This window comes from Lagenorhynchus albirostris, chromosome 2 (genome assembly GCF_949774975.1).
Source record: "Lagenorhynchus albirostris chromosome 2, mLagAlb1.1, whole genome shotgun sequence".
Lineage (NCBI taxonomy): Eukaryota > Metazoa > Chordata > Mammalia > Artiodactyla > Delphinidae > Lagenorhynchus > Lagenorhynchus albirostris.
Genome location: NC_083096.1, coordinates 153,011,455 through 153,030,445, shown reverse-complemented (window position 1 = coordinate 153,030,445; position 18,991 = coordinate 153,011,455). Strand labels below are relative to the sequence as shown.

Here is an 18,991-nt window from a genome sequence, read left to right as displayed (position 1 = left end):
GCGTTTGACAGGTACCTCTACAAACTATATTTGCTTTAACCAGTGAGTTCTTGGTACACTCAGACCTCTAAAAACAAAGGTTTTATGGTAAGAGATGTCAAATTAAATTTTTCCATGCTAAATAGATTTATTCTTACCTTGATATTGGGATGCTGACTCTGATAGGTGACCATATTTATGTTTTCTAACATCATTCCAGTCTATTACTGCAGGAAGAGAGAAAACAGTCATGTAGAAAGAAAGTACAAGATTCAATACTTCTCCAATTCAGCAGTATGTTGCAATAGTTTTTGATAAAATAATCAACTTCTGAGATTCTAGTCTAAGGAAATAATCCAAAATACAAAAAGAGGTTTTATTTAAAAAGCTTTAATATTGTTTATAATAACAAAAAAATTGGGGTGGAGGGGGCACCTAAATGTTCAAAACAGAAGACTGATTAGGATATTGCAATACATTTGTCACTTGACAAAGTATTTTGCAGCTGTTACATTTTTACAAAGCCTAAACAATAAAATGGGAAAATGTTTAAGTTATAACATTATCTGGTAAAATATGGGATCAAAAATTATATTCAAGGAATCATCACAATTATGTAAAAAACTGAAACCAAACAACGCCTATGTTACGGACTGAATTGTGTCCCCCCCAAAATTCATATTGAAGTTCTCATTCCTCAGTACCTCAGAACGTGACTGTATTTGGAGGTAGGGTCTATAAAGAAGTAATTAAGTTAAAATGAGATCTAAATTTAGGGTGGGCCCTAATCCAATATGACTGGTGTCCTCATAAGAAGAGGAAATTTGGACAGAGACAATGATAGAGAAAAGACTATGTGAAGATATAGGGAGAAGACAGACATTTACAAGCCAAGGAGAAAAAACCAACCCTGCTGAACCTTGATCTTGGACGTGTAGCCTCCAGAACTTTAAGAAAATAAATTTCTGTTGTTTAAATGACCCAATCTGTAGCCTTTGTTATGGAAGGTCTAGCAAACTTAACACAACCCTAAAAAGTTATCACCAGGAAAAAAAACCAGAAGTAAACACAGCAAATATAAACAAATGGTTATCTTTGGATGGTGGTACTGTTTTTCTCCCCTTTCTAACCTCAAATATTTTCAAATTTTCTATACAGAGTATATATTACTGCCATACCTTTTCCTTGTTTGAAAATTTAGATTCACCTACTGACCCCACCACTTTCTCACCATTATTTACCCATCATGTTTTCACTTCTCTTCTTACCCAGCTCAGTTTCCATGGTTCCTCACTAAAATCACTCCATGGCAAATACTCTTAACTCCTTCCCACCTCTTTTTTTTTTTGTGAAACTTGCCTAGTAAAGCCTCAACCCTATCTCTGGTTAAAACCACTTATCCACCTATATCATGCCTAGTCCAATAGCTCACGAGTGCTAAAGAAAAACAAGTGCAAGCTTACTGGTCTCACCTTAAACTCATGGCTACAATTCTCAAATGCTACTTACTTAACACTGTCCAGAAATCAAGCCACATTTCCCTACTATGTTTGCTTTTCTCCTCTCCAAAAAAATAAATTCATATATTTTTCTCTCTCCTCATGCTACAAATATTCCCTCCTTCACCTTCACTCTTAGGGGATGACGTTAATTCAGCGTTCACTGAGAAAACAAAAATAATATGAACCTTCTATATGCCATTCATTTCAGGAAGATTCAGACTTGATCTTGTTTAGTGGTATATCCCCAAGCATAGTATAGAAGCAGGTGCTCAGTTAATATCTGGTGAAGGAATGAATCTACTTATTCATCATTCTTTCTGATTTTTCTTCTGCTGCTGTGGATGAAGCGTCTCTGTTTTTAATCAACAGTCCACCCTACAATTTTTCTCCAGATCCCATTTCCTCTCATCCTCTTAAGGACTTTGCAAGTATTTCACTTCTAACAGAGCGTTTGCATCAGTATTCTTACTGCTCCATCATCTCCTATCAAAACAAACACACAAAAACCCCAAACAAACATGCTCTCGCCCAACCTTCTCTTAATTCCACTTATATGCTTCCTGCTATATCTTTCAATTTCTCTGCTCTCCTTCATGGGAAATTAAGAGTCGTCTTAAAGGCAATAAGTTATTGCCTCCTCGCTTACTCACATTATGTCTTCATTCAAATAGGGTTTTACTGCTCACCACTCCACTGTGATTTCTTCCAAATTCATATTTACAGCACTGGCCTCTTCTTGGAATTCTACGCTTAACATATATGTACAACTACCTTTAGGCCACCTCTACATGGTTATCAATCAGATATTTCAAATTTAACATGGCTGAAACAGAACCCTATCTCTTGCCAAGCTGTTCTCCTTTTTGTCTTCCCCAAACCAGGAGATGGCATCTCCATCACCTAGCTCCTCAAGCTAAAAATCCTTGAAATTATCCTTGATGTCTCTATTTCCTCTACACTCAAATTCAATCCATCAGTAGTTTCTGTCGGGCCATATCCCAAATCCATCCACTGCTCTTAATTTCACCACTCACACTCTAGTTTAAGTCACTATTATCTCTTACCTGGACTGTTACAACAGCCTGCTAACTTGTATTCCTGCTTCTACTCTTGCCCTATTCCAACCTATTCTCCACAGAAAAGTCAGAGTGAGCATTTTAAAACACACGACAGATAATGTCATTTATCTGCTTAAGGACCTCAAATAACTTCCCACTGAGTGAAGGGTACCTTACAAAGCTAGGCAGGATCTGGCTACTGCCATTTCTGTGATCTTGTCTGTTATGACTTTTCCCTTTTCCACTACACTCTAGTCACACTGGCCAGTGTCCCACTCCAAGTGTTTGCATTTTCTCCTGGTTTGATGTCGCCAGTCTTTCTAGTAAACTGTTAATGTTTGTTCTTCTCTAAATCATGAATAAAGATTACAAACTTGATCAGGCTTAAAAATTGCTGACAGAGACAAAAGATATTAGGGTATCATAACTGAATTTGTGTTTAAAATTTTTCATAATTATTTTAGGTAAGGAAAGAAATGATGCCGTGAAACACTATGTCAGACCTGCTCTGTCCAACATGGTAGCCACTCGCCATATGCAGCTGCTGAGCACTTGAAATGTGGCTAGTGTCATTAAGGAAGTAAATTTAATTTTCCTTTAATTTTTATTAACTTAAATTCAAAAATTGACATTTGGTGCAGTTATTGGGAAAATTTTTTAAGTGTGTTTGGAACAAAACTGGGTATGAGAATCTAGTTTTTCAACGATAGATTTTTTTGAAATCTAAATACGGATCAAGTATTTCTGATAAAACTTTAGTGTCTGAATTGACATTTACCGTAACTGTAAAACATATACCAGATTCTGAAGACTGAGTATTAAAAAGGGAATACAAAATAGCTCATTATGTATTTTTATATTGGTTACATGTCAAAATAGTATTTTAGATATAGTAGATTAAATAAAATATATTACTAAAATTAAATCCCCCCTTATTTTTTCACCTTTTGCAATGTGGCTATTAGAAAAATCTAAATTACATATGTGACTTACATTGTATTACTATTGGACAGTGCCATGTTGTCCAACTGTAGTTCAATGTGGCTGCAGCTGAAGGCATGCCACGTGTATGATAAGAAAAGTGAAATGTGGTCAGTGTCAGTGGCTATAATTTTTACTATATCTGAGAAAGCAGATCTACAAGCAAGAAGCCAATGGGCAAGAAGCAGAGGTGAGGGATGGAGGAGAGAATACACTAATGGCTCATGGGATCTTGGTTCTGGAGGCTCATTAAACCGTTGTTTTCCACATGGCTTGGTTGTTCAACCTGCTTAGTAATTAAAAGAATTCTAACTATTTCAGATGTAGAGGTAGAAGAAAAGGCTTTACAGAAAATATGATTTTGTGTCAAGTGGAAGAGCAAGCTTGATTTAATCTCAGACAAAACAAGTCATCCCACCTAAGTAAAAACCAAGTAAGGGTTAAGACACAACAAACTAGAAAACTGTGCTTAAACATAAAGAGATCTTATCTTTAAAGATTTCTGATAAGGTTCTTAGTTTCTACAATACTAAAATTTTATTTAGAATCTAAACCCTGACGTTTGTAAGGTAGTTTTCTACTAAATTCAACTAATACTAGTAAAAAAGTGACTATAAAAAAAGGCAAGAATGCATACCTTCCAGAAATGACAAGTTTTAATGACATTTAAGAAATATAATACAAAATGTCTAGCACAGTGCCTAACACAGAGAACAAATTCATTAAATAATAAGTTTTCCTTTCTTTCCTTTCTTAATAATAATCTCTAGTCTGGCTGAACTGTTATAGAAATATTTTTAGGTATTTAAAAAGCAAAACTTCCAACCTCCTCTCACAACCTTGAAAACTGATGCTAATGACAAAAAAGACATCATGGTTAAAAGAAAAAGATAACGAGTGACATAATTAGTAGTGAGGAATTCCTTAAATTCACTCCTTGCCAAGTCTCTTCACCCCCTTACCTCCAGGATGGGGTAAAAATATACTTACCGCTAGGTTGCATAGTCAATGGACTAAAAACTGGTCAGGGAGTTAAGAGGTTTGGGATTTACCCCTGGATCCACCAATACCTTGCTCTGACCTCTGACAAGTCAGTTTCTCTGTATGTTAATTTCTCCATCTGTAAAATGGGGGTGGGAGGAAGGGGGACACTTATTACCCTGTAAAGGACTGAGACTTTACTGGTACTAACAAATTGGACTACATTATAAGAAAAGTAGGACATTTAGATATAATGTTTTTGCTTATTAGAATATCTCAGGGTTGGATAGTACTTTATGCTAAGTACCACAGGTTAAATTGAACTAAGCCTCAATATTCACAGAAATAAAAAATATAGATATTTGAGAATGGACTTGAGGATATGGGGAGGGGGAAGGGTAAGATATGACAAAGCGCAAGAGAGGCATGGACATATATACACTACCAAATGTAAGGTAGATAGCTAGTGGGAAGCAGCCGCATAGCACAGGGAGATCTGCTTGGTGCTTTGTGACCGCCTGGAGGGGTGGGATAGGGAGGGTGGGAGGGAGGGAGACGCAAGAGGGAAGAGATATGGGAACATATGTATATGTATAACTGATTCACTTTGCTATAAAGCAGAAACTAACACACCATTGTAAAGCAATTATACTCCAATAAAGATGTAAAAAAAAAAAAAGAAATAAAAAATACAGATATTTGCCACATTTGGTCCCATGCGAATACCAAATTTCCAACTAACCAGGTTAGGCCAAAAAATCAAAAGATACTAAAAATACATTAACACGGCGTTATAAACTGAATTACATACCACCCCCGCAAATTTGTATATTGAAATCCTAATCCCCCAGTGTGACTGTATTTGGAGACAGGACTTTTAAGGAGGTAACTAAGGTAAAATGAGGTCATAAGGGTGGGGCCCTAATCTGATAAAACTGGTGTGCTAATGAAAAGGAAGCGTACAAGAGATTGACTGGTCTCTGTCTCTGTCTCTCAACCACCCCTGCCACCAACACATACAGAGAAAATGGTCAGGTGAGGACATAGCCAGAAAGCCAGAAGGTGCTCTGTCTATAAGCCGAGGAGGGAAGTCTCACCAGAAACCAACCCCGCTGGCATATTGATCTTGGACTTCTAGCCTCAGGAGCTGTGAGCAAATAAGTTTCTGTTGTTTAAACCACCCCACTTGTGGTATTTTGTTATGGCAGTCCAAACACACTAATACACATGGTCATAGGACAAATGAAGCTATAGCAGTTCTTTAAGAGTATCTCATATAACACTATTCAGTTTTCAAGTTGTCCTAAAGAATCCTCACTCTTCCTTTTACTACAGTCTGACTGGTGGTAAAATAGAGCATAACAAAATAAAAACAACAAAAGAAAACCAAACTGGAAGTTAAAATTTTATCCTGTTTTGAATTGCAAGACTATTTTCCCTTGACGATTTTAGGCAAGTTGTTAATTGCATTGAATCTGTGTTTTCTAAATCAGTAAAGTAGGGATGCTCATCCCAATGCTACTTGCTTCACTAGGTTGCTGTGAAGAGCAAATGAAAAAATGGCTTTAAAAGTGCATAATAAAGATAACAGGGATCATTAAAGGAAAACTTGCTGTTTACTACCTTTCTCAGAGGGAAAGCTCAGATCCTGACTTATACAATGTATGTACTTACAAAAAGGACATAGGACATTAGAACCTCCTGTTACAAGTTAGCCCCTATGGATTCTCATATTCACAAATGGATTCTCTAGTAATTCGCTAGAATTACTTCTGCTCTGTCCTTTCTCCCTTTGGCCTCCTCTTCTGCAGACTGGGACCTTTAAAAACTTTGGTAATGCATTCTTCTCAGGAGAAGTAAAAGTGCCTGTATTTATTCCAAAAGACAGTTAATGACACTAAGGGGCTAGAGTAAGAAGAGTAACCTGAATCCTTAAAATGGATGTGTCTGGAGCACTGAAACATTTAAGAGAGTAATCTCTGGAATTCTAGAAAATATACCCTCTTTGATTTCTAAGAAAAGAGTACAAGAGCATATTCTAGTAATATCTAAAGTAATGCTGTCCAATAGAACTTTCTGTGATGATGGAAGTGTTCTATATCTGTGTCATCCAATTGGTAGCCACTAGCCACATGGGGCTATTCAGCACTTGAAATATGGCTAGTGTGACTAAAGAGTTGCATTTTTAATTGTACTTAGTGCTCCCTAAACTTAAATAGACACATGGGGCCAGTGGCTACTGTATTGGGTAGTGCAAATCTACAGAACATAAAGACTCCGGTATTTCTGGAAACACTTGACGGAAAGATAACATGTAGTAGAAAAATCTACAAGGCCATGGAAGCATCCTTTCAAAATGTGATAAAACAAGCACAATAGAGCATCCCCCGAAGCAAGGAAAAGTCAAAAAAATTCTTCATATATTATATTAAGAAAAAACTTAGTTGTAAATTATCATTGTATATTAACAACAGTAATAATACTAATTATTAACATTATATAGCTATTATTTTTAAGTGTTTACTACGTACCAGATATCGTGCTAAGTATTTCAATAACACCATCTTGTTGAATCCTCACTAGTATGATACCACTTAGTATGGTATCATTGCCCCTTTTTACTAATGAGGAAATAATATTCAGAGAGGTTGAATAACTTTCTGAAAGGTTACAGTCAGTAGAAAGGCCAGGATTTGAACCTGAACTATGTTCTTAACTACACTGCCTTGTCCTCAAAAGCAAAACAAAACAAAAGCAAAAAAAACTAACAAAGATAAATCTTAACAAATGCTTCTAACATAAAATAGCCCAGCTTGGACAGTCTACCCATTTTCCTACAGCAAAACTGAAGCACTGATGCTTATGAGCTTGATCTGGATGCTGAATAATATGAGGCATATCTGGGATTTAACGAGGTGAAACTAGATTAAGTGGAGGACGTCCATAGGTGTCATGTTTCAAATATTCATAGAGCTTGGAAAATGTAAAAGAACTAATGCAGGCTTACATGCACATACTAATGAGACAGTGGGGATAGGCAGGAAGGGAAGAAGGGAACAGGGAAGGAGGAATGTTTCCCTCAGAAATGAAAACTGGAAAACAGAAAAATCAAACGTACTTCTGAAAATGCACTAAGACAAGACAGAACTGCATCAGTGGTAGAGAGCAACTGTGGTTTTAATAAACCATAATCCTATGCTGAGAAGCAGAGATCAAAACAGAAAAGCTGGAAGCAGAACACCTGTCCCACTGTGGTCACGGAGGACAAGCTACAGGGGAGGCAGGAGACAGAAAAGGGACTGGTCTGGGTTGTGCCACTGATTAGCCATGCCCTCTTATGAGAAAGTATTCCTAGTGCCTCTCAGCTGATTCTCTGCCTCCAGCTCTTCTTCATTTACTTTTACTCCATTCGGAGATAACGGTGTTGAGATGGTGATATTCCTCTGGGATGATCTGCCAGAAGAAGGGGGAAAGGAAGCAAGCCAGGCAATCCCTTTCTCAAAGACAGCAATAAATCCTGTCTTGTGCATGCAGCAGATGTGAACAAAGAAGATGGAACAGATTTCTTCTTAGTGATCATCCCTACCCCCATTCCCTCTATAGCAATTATATATCTCTGCATTTGCACACAGAGAGAAGAACCCCAGAGAACATCAATATTCCTTTAACAAGCAAAACTGCTAGCAATGAATGGCTAATGAAAATGCAGAAAAGCCATAACTCCCTTTTGTCTTACAGGTAATCCTACTAGACTTCAACTATGTATAATGTTAACCTTTCCAGGGGGTGTGATCCAGGACACAGAAGAAGCTAACGTTTTTAGAATGCTTCTGGCTCATGTTTCTTGAACAGGGAAGAAGTTTAGTGGTACCAACAGTGTCACATCATACCTCCTGGCAGACATATATGGATCTGATATCATGAAATAAAGAATGTGCCACCATCATCACCACCATCGTCATTCCAGTCAATATTGGGAATGAAGCAGATGACAGTATGGGATCTCCTACTCTGCCAGTTAGAACACTTTGAAGGTAGAGCTTTATGTTCCAACTGAGGTCCTAGACTCTGAATAAGATACAGGCATACAATCTCATTTAAAGGAAAGCAACAAGGATACTGAGGGTTTAAGAAACTGAGGAGGTTTAACTAGGAGAAGAGAAGACTCAGGGGAAACAGGAAAGTTGTTTGCAAATATCTGGAGCATTCTCATGTAGAGAAGAGATTTGCTTTGCTTGCTCAATTACCCCAAGGGAGAGAACTAGGATCAGTGGGTGGAACCTATAGGTAGACAGGTTTCAGCTCATTACTAGGAGGAACTTGCTGGCAGTCGGAGGTAATCAACAGTGGAATGAACTCTCTGGGAAGGGAAGGTATGAATCTGCCATCATTGAGGGCATGGGAGTAGAAGTAAGATAATCTCTTGGTGGAAATACTAAATCATGAGAAGGAGGAGGGAGGCTGGACTAGGTAACCTTTAAAGGTCCTGCCCAAATCTGACAGCCTATAATTTTATGGGGGTATGGAGCTCCTGCTTTCATCATTACAACACTGTGCAACTTTAGGTTTGCAGCATAGACAGTGTACATATCTACATTACCAACTTTCTCTCTGAAGGCTTACAGAAGAGTGATGGGGGGGCAGAAGAAATAACAACAATATCAGTACCATCACCATGATCTTATTTCCCTTCTGCATCTTCATCTACCATATACTTGGCACTGTGGCAGGCACTTTATATACTTTATCGCTAATCTTTAAGAGTCCAGCTAGGCTATTGTGAGACTCTGAGCTGGTAAGATATCGTCTTTGGTTTTTATTTTCCTCATTTGGAAAAGGAAGGGGTTGAACTTTGCTATTCATTAAAGGGAACATTAAGGTCCCCTTTAATTTCCTTTATACTATGAGTCTGAAGGGGAAGTAGCACTAGGGACCCAGCTCAATTATTTCCTCCCTATGCACCACAGCTTAACCTGGCAGATACTATGAAACATCTTCCTTCTTTGGAATAATGAACAATGTGTGCCACCTTCATTTTACACAGTAAATATAGTAGTGAAAGGTTAAGTGTAAACAGAATTTTTAATAAAAAATTAAGTACATTTTGAACACACCAAAATGGTTAGTTAAAAGAAATCTTTAAAAAAATAAGTTCAATGTTTGCTGCAAAGTAACTTGTTCTATAAATTTGGATTTTATATTTTGGATTTTCTCTTATCACTTTGTCCTCCACTCAGTCTGTTGGGGTAATCAGTCTGTTGGTATGAACACAGAAGTATAGGTTTGAAAGGAATATTAAAAGTCATTTAGCTCAATGCCTTCTCCTCTCCCTGCCTCTAACTCCACTAACCCTAGCCAATGCTTGAATCTTCTTTCTAACATCCCTACCAAGTCTTTGCTTACTCTTCTAGTGATGAAGATCCCACATCTCCCCCGGAAGTTCCTTCCATTCTTGGCAGTGGACCTTGGCTTTAGGGACGTGATTCTCAATATTTTTTCTATCTCAGCAACCATGAGGGAATCCCAGAACACTTCCATCCATAACAGTAGTTTCACATACATCCAAATTTTAATAGAGGTTCTCTCTAGAGAGCAAGATGGTGATGGGAGGGAAACTTTCTCTTTGGTGTACTTCTGTTGGTAATTTTTTTACACTGCATATATATTACTTTAATACATACATGCATACGTTTTTGAAAAGTGGTCCAAGGGGGTAAATCTTTATCACAGTAGTGATGGAGGTTGGACAGGAACAAGTTCCCCTACAGGAACAACACAGAATGAGAGGCAATGGGGTGTTACGATTTGACACCTCCATCGGCTGTTAATATACTCAGGTGTAGAGTGGGCACTGAATTGACTGTAATATACTTGTTGTGGGGAGGGTGAATGCCCTCTAGCTCCTTGAAAACCATTGCTAATCTCTATCTCAACTGAGTAAGCCAGCTCTTCAGGCATTTTAAGACAGCTTTCATGTGTGCAAGGAAAGTTAACTGCCTTCTGGCCTCACCAAAGTTAAACTCAATGACTAACAGTATAACGTGTCTCACTGTGTAATGAATCTGCCTCTTTTTGCCTGCCATTCCGCTGAATCAATAGTACACTCTTCTACTTGGACCCTCTGCCTTCCAGTATTATTCTTCTATAGTCAGTTCATTTTCTCTTTATCATGATGGGAGAGCACACTTCCTAATTACTAAGACTAGTTACCTTACTCCAAGCTTATGGTTGTTTTTTACCAAATATCCCCAGATTTCCCTCCTCTACTATGAAGACTCTGCAGACAGACTGCTTGAGTTCAGATTTGGTTCTCTCATTTACTAGTTGTATAACCTTGGCTAAGTAACTTTAATCCCCTGTGCCTCAGTTTCCTCATCTGCAAAATAAAGACAACAGCAGCAATTAGCTTATACAGTTGCAGAAGTTTAACTAGGATACATATAAAGCACATAGAACAGTACCTGGCATACAGTGGATGCTCAAATCAATATTAATTTGTACTGCTGCTTCCTTCTCCTTCATCAGCATCATCATCATGCCCTACTACTACTTAGGAAACTTTCTTACTATAGGCCCAGAGTGTTTACTTGACAACTTCTTTTCATTAGATTTCTATGTTTCCTCTTTCTCAATCCAAAGCATTCTTGACATTTCATCTCTTCAACACAGTTCTCTCTGACAAACTGGATTACAGTCAAACTTTCCCACTTGGCATTCCTACTACTATGGCTGTTTTTGTTGCATTATGATGCACACTCATGCTTCATCAATTCACATTCCTCTTCTTTTCATACCTCTATTCAAAACCTATCTTCTAGAGCAGGGAGTAGAAAACTTTCTGTAAAGAGCCAGATAGTAAATATTTTCAGTTTTATGGGACATATGGTTTCTGCTACAACTACTCATCTCTGCCATTGTAGCATGAAAGTAGCCATACACATTAACAAATGAACACGGCTATATTCCAGTAAACCTTTATTTACAAAAACAGGCAGCCAGCAGGATTTGGCCTATGGGCCATAGTTTACTGATCCCTGATCTAGAGGAATCCTTCCCTAAATAACTCCGCCTGGCTGTGATCATTCCACTATTCTACTTCAAGTATGTACTATATTCATTTACAAATAGTTATAAACTTCTGAGTATTTTTTACGTGGTCAGTCTCCCACTTAGATTAGTGTACAGATCCTTTAAGGAAAGCTGTTATTTCATTCATTAAACAAAACGTAGCTAAGCCTAGGAGTAACACTGAGTGTTAAGAACATGAAGACAAATAAGTCCCAGTCTATGCTCACAAAGAACTCACAGATTAGTAGGATAGACAGCAACTCAAATACACTATCATAATACAATGTGATTTTTGCTATAAGAGAGATTTGCTACACAAAGTGCTCTGAGAAAAGAGAAAGGAATGATTGCCTTTGCTTGGGGAGAGCAGGAAAGCTTCACAGAGGACATGAAGTTAAGCTAGGATTGTCAGAAGAAAGATGAATAGGCATTTGAGGCAAAGGGAATATAGTACTTAAGACATGGAAATGGCCCATGTGTTTGGACAACAGCCAGCAGCTGCTGTAGAAGGAAAGTGGTAGGGTAAGCTACAGAGACAAATGACAGGAACTAAGGAAGATGAGAATACAAAGGTAAGTACCAGCAAACGAAGAGCCTCATTTGCCATAATAAGACAATGGTATGTACACAATAAGGAGTCTGGTATCATCCCAAAGATTATATTTAAACATTCAATATCAAGATCTGATTTATTAATTATATTTTACACCCATAAAGGGGTTTTAACTTTTTCATATATTATTTTAACTTTTACATATATTATTTCCAATGTTCACAGAGCATCCAAACTTACATATCTACTAAATTCTGACTAATGATATGAACTAAATAATCTAAATAATGATTATGAACTTGTGATGTAGTGAGAAGGGTAAGATTTAGAAGCAAAAGATTCAGGACTAAATCTTGCAGTTTATAGTAACAACATTCGGAATAAGTCTCTTAACCCTTCATTGTTTCCATAAAAGAGGAATAGCAACAGTCCCTATTTCAAAAGCTTACAGTAAAGACTATTTGAGATAATTACATAAAGAGTACTTTGCAAACTATAAAAGAGTTGTATAAATGATGTGCAGGATTTGTGAAAATTGCAGGGTAAGTTGGCAAGAAAGGGTGAGATTTTTTTATTTACTCAAACAGCTTGTTGTGACACATACACTCACACACAGCCTGACAGAAGGTAACTCTCCATTTCTATTACATATAAGAACAGGTTCTGACCTTTTCGAGGATCTGATTTTTGCATGGTACCATCAGCTATACCCAATAGGAATTTCCTCCTTAGCAAGATGGAGACATCTAGAAGCGAAAGATTAAAAAAAAAAAATTAGAAATGTGAACTACTGTAGATTGAAGGAGACCTGCAGTGAAATTAGGTTTTAATCAGAAGAAACCAGCAGGCTGAACACCTAGAAGGGCTTCCCAAGGGCAGTAATATAGTTAGGTTTCCAGTTTCCAGGATCCTTCCCTCAGCTTTTCGAGTTCAGAACCCCAATTCTGTTAAAAATAGAACAGATTCTTCAGGGCATTAACAGGTCATGAAATAAGAATGGATAAACCAGAACGTTACTCTATTAACTCACTGTGAGAAAGATTAACAGTCACAAAACTAAAGTATTGCACACTGAAAACTACAAACATCACTGAAAGAATTAAAGAAAGAAGTAGAAAGACATTTACGTTCATGAATTAGAAGACTAATGTTAAGGTGACAATACTACCCAAGGTGATCTACAGACTCAAGACAATCCCTATCAAAATCCCTTTTCTGTAGAAATAGAAAAAGCCACCCTAAAATTCACATGCTATCTCAAACAGCTTAAACAATCTTGAAAATGAAGAACAATGTTGGAAGACTCACACTTCCTGGTTTCAAAACCTCCTACAAAGCTACAGTAATTGAGACAGTGTGGTACTGGCATAAGGACAGGCATACAGACCGACGGAATAGAGAGCTCTGAAATAAACCCTAATATATATGGTCAAATGATTTTTGACAAAGGTGCCAACACCATTCAATGGGAAAAGGATACTCTTCAACAAATGATGCTAGGAAAACTGGATACCCTCATGCCAAAGAATGAAGATGAACCTTTATCTTACACCATATACAAAAATTAACTCAAAATGCATCAAAGACCAAAACTTAAGAGCTAAAATTATAAACCTCTTAGAAGAAAACATAGAGGAGAATCTTCATGACACTGGATTTGGCAATGATTCTGGAATGTGACATCTAAATTACAGGCAACAAAAGAAAAAAGATAAATCAGACTTCATCAAAATGAAAAACAATCTGTGCATCAAAGGGCACTATCACATGGATGAAAAGAAAACCTACAGAATGGGAGAAAATATTGGCAAATCGTTTATCTGATAAGGGACTAATATCTAGAATTTATAAAGAACTCCTACAATTCAATAACAAAAATACCTCAAACAACCCAGCTGAAAAATGGGCAAAGGACCTGAAGAGATACTTCTCCATTTATCTATATAGATGGCCAATAAGCACATGAAAAGATACTCAACATCATTAATCATTAGGGAAGTACAAGTGAAAGTCCCAATAAGATACCACTTCACACCCATTGGGATGATTGGGATGGTTATTATGAAGAAAAAAAAAAAGGAAAATCATAAGTGTCGGCAAGGACGTGGAGAAATTAGATCCCTTGTGAATTGCTAGTAGGACTAAAAAATGGTGCAGCTGCTGTGGAAAACTTTAAAAAGTTAAAAATAGAATTACCTTGCGAACAAGCTACTACCCAGACATCACTGGATCGTTTTTTTCAAGAGGGTAGACAGAATGGAATCCAGCAAGGAACCAGAACCTGTGCCATCAACGTCAGGCACGAGTGAAACTGCAGGTTGCCCTCCGTCTCCTATTGCTGACGATCCTTCAGCTCTACCATCTCCCACCTCCTCTCCCTCCTCCAGTCGGTAACTCTTCTTGCCTGTTCACTCGATGCCAGCCCCTGTATGCCAGCTGTTGTGCTGTACTACTGTACTTTTCAAGGTTCTGAAGGTGACCATTCTCTTGCTGTAATGCCCGGGCACCACACTTTTTACCACCCATCAACACTTCTACTGCAGAGTGTCTGCACGTCATTGCTCGTGGAGTCGTGAGGCTTGATCCTCCAGGCCCATATTCCCTGGTAGGCTGGATTTGTCTGCCTTCAAAGATTTCTGCCCTTTCAAGCATTCCAGAATTTGCCTGTGTTTCAGTGGTGCCTCACATTATGGAATCCTTTTACTCTCAACATTATTAGGGTCTATCTTAGGGACAAGTGGTGCAATCCAATTTCCTTTTGGCCCGTGGTGCTATTTTGTATTTCCCAGTGCTTTCAATGAAGCTTCAAGTAGACCTAAACTCCCGGCTACTAACTAGCCATGAATCGCACAATTGTTCATTGTTTATTTGTGAGAAAATGACAGTAATTAGTAGAAAAAAAATAGAATTACCATATGACCCAGTAACTCTACTCCTAGGTATATACCCAAAAGAATTGAAAACAGGGACTAAAACAGATACCTGTATACTAATGTTCATAGCAGCATTATTCACAATAGCGAAAGGGTAGAAAAAATTCAAGTGTCCACCAATAAATGAATAAATAAACAAAATGTGGCATATACATAAAATGGAATACTATTCAGCCATAAAAAGGAATAAAATTCTGATACATGCTACAACATGGATCAATCTTGCAAATATTATGCTAAGTGAAATAAGCCAAATACAAAAGTATAACTACTGTCTGATTTCACTTATACTTGATAACCAGAATAGGGAAATTCATAGAGAAAGTAAGTAGAACAGAGGTTACCAGGGGCTGGGAAGAGGGTGGGGGGGATGATTTAATGTGTACAGAGTTTCTGTTTGAAATGATGAAAAAATTCTAGAGTTGGACAGCAGTGAAGGCTATACATCACTGTAAATGTACTTAATGCCTTAAAATGGTTAAAATGATGAATTTTATGTTATATATATATTTTTTAACACAATTATAATTAAAAAAAACAAGCAACAGGTGGACCTGCATCAGGGTTTGACAGCTCCATTCAACCATCTCACAACAGGAATACAAATTGCTTCACAGGGACTTTCAAGAAACTAAGTCCTTGAGTCACAGCATTCCCTTTCCTGGGTGGTCCTAGATGGAACCTGCTATCAATTTTCTTTATGACCTCCCATTTAGCATGTTTCCAAGCTAGACTATCTTCTGATAAACACATCCTTTTATTTGGATAATGTTACTATCTATATATAGCATGCAGTACAGATGGGCTCTGGATTTGAATATCAACTCTGTCACTAGCTATGTAAACTTGAACAAGTTACTAAATGTCTCTGGCCCTCAATTTCTGTATCTTTATTTTTTAATTTATTTTAAAATTTATTTATTTATTTATTTGGCTGTGTTGGGTCTTAGTTGCGGCACGTGGGATCTTCATTGCCACATGTGGGATCTTTTTTTGCGGCACATGGGCTTCTCTAGTTGTAGTGCACAGGTTCCGGAGCACATGGGTCAGTAGTTGTGGCATGCAGGTTCTCTAGTTGTGGCGCGTGGGCTCTAGAGTATGCAGGCTTAGCTGCCCCGTGGTATGCGGGATCTTAGTTCCCCAACCAGGGATTGAACCTGTGTCCTCTGCACTGGAAGGAGGATTCTTAACCACTGGACCAGCAGGGAAGTCCCAATTTCTGTATCTTTAAAGCAAAAATAGTAGTATCTACTCCAAAGGCTTTGTGAAGGTTAAATGACATTCTCTATGTTAATGAATTAATACAAATAAGTGTCGACAGACAGAAATTACTTCCCCACTTCCTTAACTCTTCATAGTATTACTGATCACTGATGAAATCATAGTCAGTTCTCTGTCTCTGGGCTCCACTGGCATCCATACAATCATCACCACGACTCTCTGTAACTTGGAGGCTTGCTGGTATATCTATCAGAAACCTTCTCTCAAAGGCCAACATCCAAAAGAACAAAAACAAATGTAGACAAATTTTTCTGCCTACCTCACAAACCTTTCCTAGAGGAGTCTGCCCTCCCCGAGGGCAGGTAGGCTTACTTTATATCCCACGTATTACCTAGCAGAAAAAAATAACTTTATCAATTTTTAAAATTGAATTTTCAACAATTCTAAGTTTTTTATAACAGGATCTTGCATAAATATCCAAATACACAAGTTCTATTTCTATACTTGTATTACAAAAACAATAAGGTAAAAACAGTAAGTATGGTTCTCTGTCAGTGATAAGAACCTAAGCAAAATATATAAGGTGTTACAGGGTGTGGTAGTGACCATTTCAAAGCCTGCTACACTATGGTGGGCTTATATTAAAAGTGCCAGAAATAACAGAATAAGTTCAATATCCCACCATGAAAAAATTCAATAATAAAGCTGATCTACCAGATAAAATCATATTACACAAATCAGAAAAATCTCCATTTAATTTTCACTTAAAAGCAAAATATCAAATCATCTAAAGATTAGAAAATAGCATCAAATCAAACTTCATATTCCTGACTTACTTCTAGACCACAGTGGTCAGACATTCAATTTCACCTTGCCTGAATGACCTAAACTCCTTCAACTATGCCACTTAGAACTGCCATCAGTAGATATTTATTAAACATGCCTAGGTATAAAATTGGAATTAGGAGACAGAACCATAACAGAACAAAGCAACTGAACGGTCAGGAAAAAAAATGGAACCATCATAGGAGAAGGGAACTAACTATATGATAGGTTCTGTGTTGAATACTTTAAAAACAACTTTTTGTTAAAGTATAATATACATATAATATACTGAGAAGCACACGCATCATACAGTAGCCAAGATATGGAAACAACCTAAGTTGATGAATGGATAAAGAAGATGTGGTATATATACACAATGGAATACTATTCAGCCATAAAAAAAGAAAACTGGCCATTGTGACAACATAAATGGACCTGGAAAGTATTATGCTAGGTTTGAATAAGTCAGATGGAGAAAGACAGTTACCATGTGATTTTACTCATATGTGGAAGCTAAAAAAACAAATGAACAAACAAAATAAAACAAAAACAAACTCACAGATACAGAGATCAGATCAGTGGCTACCAGAAGGGAAGTGAGTTGTGGGGGGTGGGGTGGGGGCGTGCAAGATGGGTGAAGGAGGCCAACTGTATGGTGACAAATGGTAACTAGACTTGTAGTGGTAATCACTTTGTAGTACACATAACTGTTGAATTATTATGCTGTCTACCTGAAACTCATTATTTTTAAAAAGTAAATAAATCGTAAGTATGAAACTCAATGAACTTTTACAATGTGTTTCCAAACCAAGAAAGAGATCATTACTAGCACAAAAGAAGTACTCCTTTGAGCCCTCTCCCAATCATTACTCCACCCAAGAGTAAGCACTATGTGGACTACTATTGTTAGGTTAGTTTTGCCTGCTTTGAACTTTATAGAAATGAAATTATATCTCATGTCCTCTTTTATGTCCACTTTGTTCCACTCAACATTTTGTTTATGAGATTCATCCACGGTGCCCTACTAAGGCACTTTTGTCGTCATTACTTGATTTAAAACACCCAACAATTCTGGCATTTCCCATTTAGGTTGGGGAAAAAAAAAGAGCTGAGGTTCTGAAGTTAAACAAGATTAATTAAAGCATCCAAGGGCATACGAGTACTGTATGGAAAGGCTAAAATTAAAGACTAATTTCAAAGTCCATCCTCTCTTTGGTTCCATTATGCTTGCCTACTATAGTTCAAAAGCAACAAGAAATCAATCCCTTCCCTAGTTTACTTTTCATAGGCCATATTATAGAGGGAAGTTTGGCAAACAGTCAAGTACTACGCAATGTAAGAAATTATTATTAGCACAAGAAAAGAGTTTCCTAGGGCAGTGGCTTTCAAACCTTTCTGACTGTGACCCACAGACTTAAATACAGGAGTTTTTACAACAATATGCATTGCTAAAAACCTTACATCTTGCAAAATTATGCACTAAACATGGGCTTGTGGTTAAAACAGAGTTAGGAATATGCTACTAGAAGCCCATGAAAATTTGTATCCTAATACACACATACCCCACAAGGATCTCAGTCACTAAGAAATAGTTAAATTGGACCCAACAAACTAAACAGAAGGAAGAAGGGTATAATCCACTTTAGGATAATTTCTAAGTAAAATGATTTTTTTTTTTTTTTTTTTTGTGGTATGTGGGCCTCTCACTGTTGTGGCCTCTCCCGCTGCGGAGCACAGGCTCCAGACGCACAGGCTCAGCAGCCATGGTTCATGGGCCCAGTCGCTCCGCGGCACGTGGGATCTTCCCGGTCCGGGGCACGAACCCATGTCCCCTGCATCGGCAGGCAGACTCTCAACCACTGCGCCACCAGGGAAGCCCTAAAATGATTT

At 37.6% G+C, this 18,991-nt stretch overlaps 1 protein-coding gene across 11 annotated transcripts in view; it reads right to left on the bottom strand.

Moving 5' to 3' along the window:
* The window catches only part of SCMH1 (Scm polycomb group protein homolog 1), a 187,336-nt gene that overhangs the window by 130,510 nt on the left and 37,835 nt on the right, over positions 1 to 18,991 (bottom strand). For 6 of the 11 annotated variants that reach the window (XM_060140371.1, XM_060140366.1, XM_060140372.1 and 3 more), the window contains exons 2-3: positions 12,791 to 12,868; positions 138 to 206 (exon numbers count right to left, since the gene is read on the bottom strand). In XM_060140371.1, the coding sequence (XP_059996354.1) occupies positions 138 to 206; positions 12,791 to 12,815 (94 nt within the window). In that variant the 5' untranslated portion in view covers positions 12,816 to 12,868. Of the gene's footprint in view, positions 1 to 137; positions 207 to 4,510; positions 4,641 to 12,790; positions 12,869 to 18,991 lie in introns of those variants that run through there. The other 5 variants (XM_060140370.1, XM_060140374.1, XM_060140367.1 and 2 more) reach the window with 4 other exon arrangements.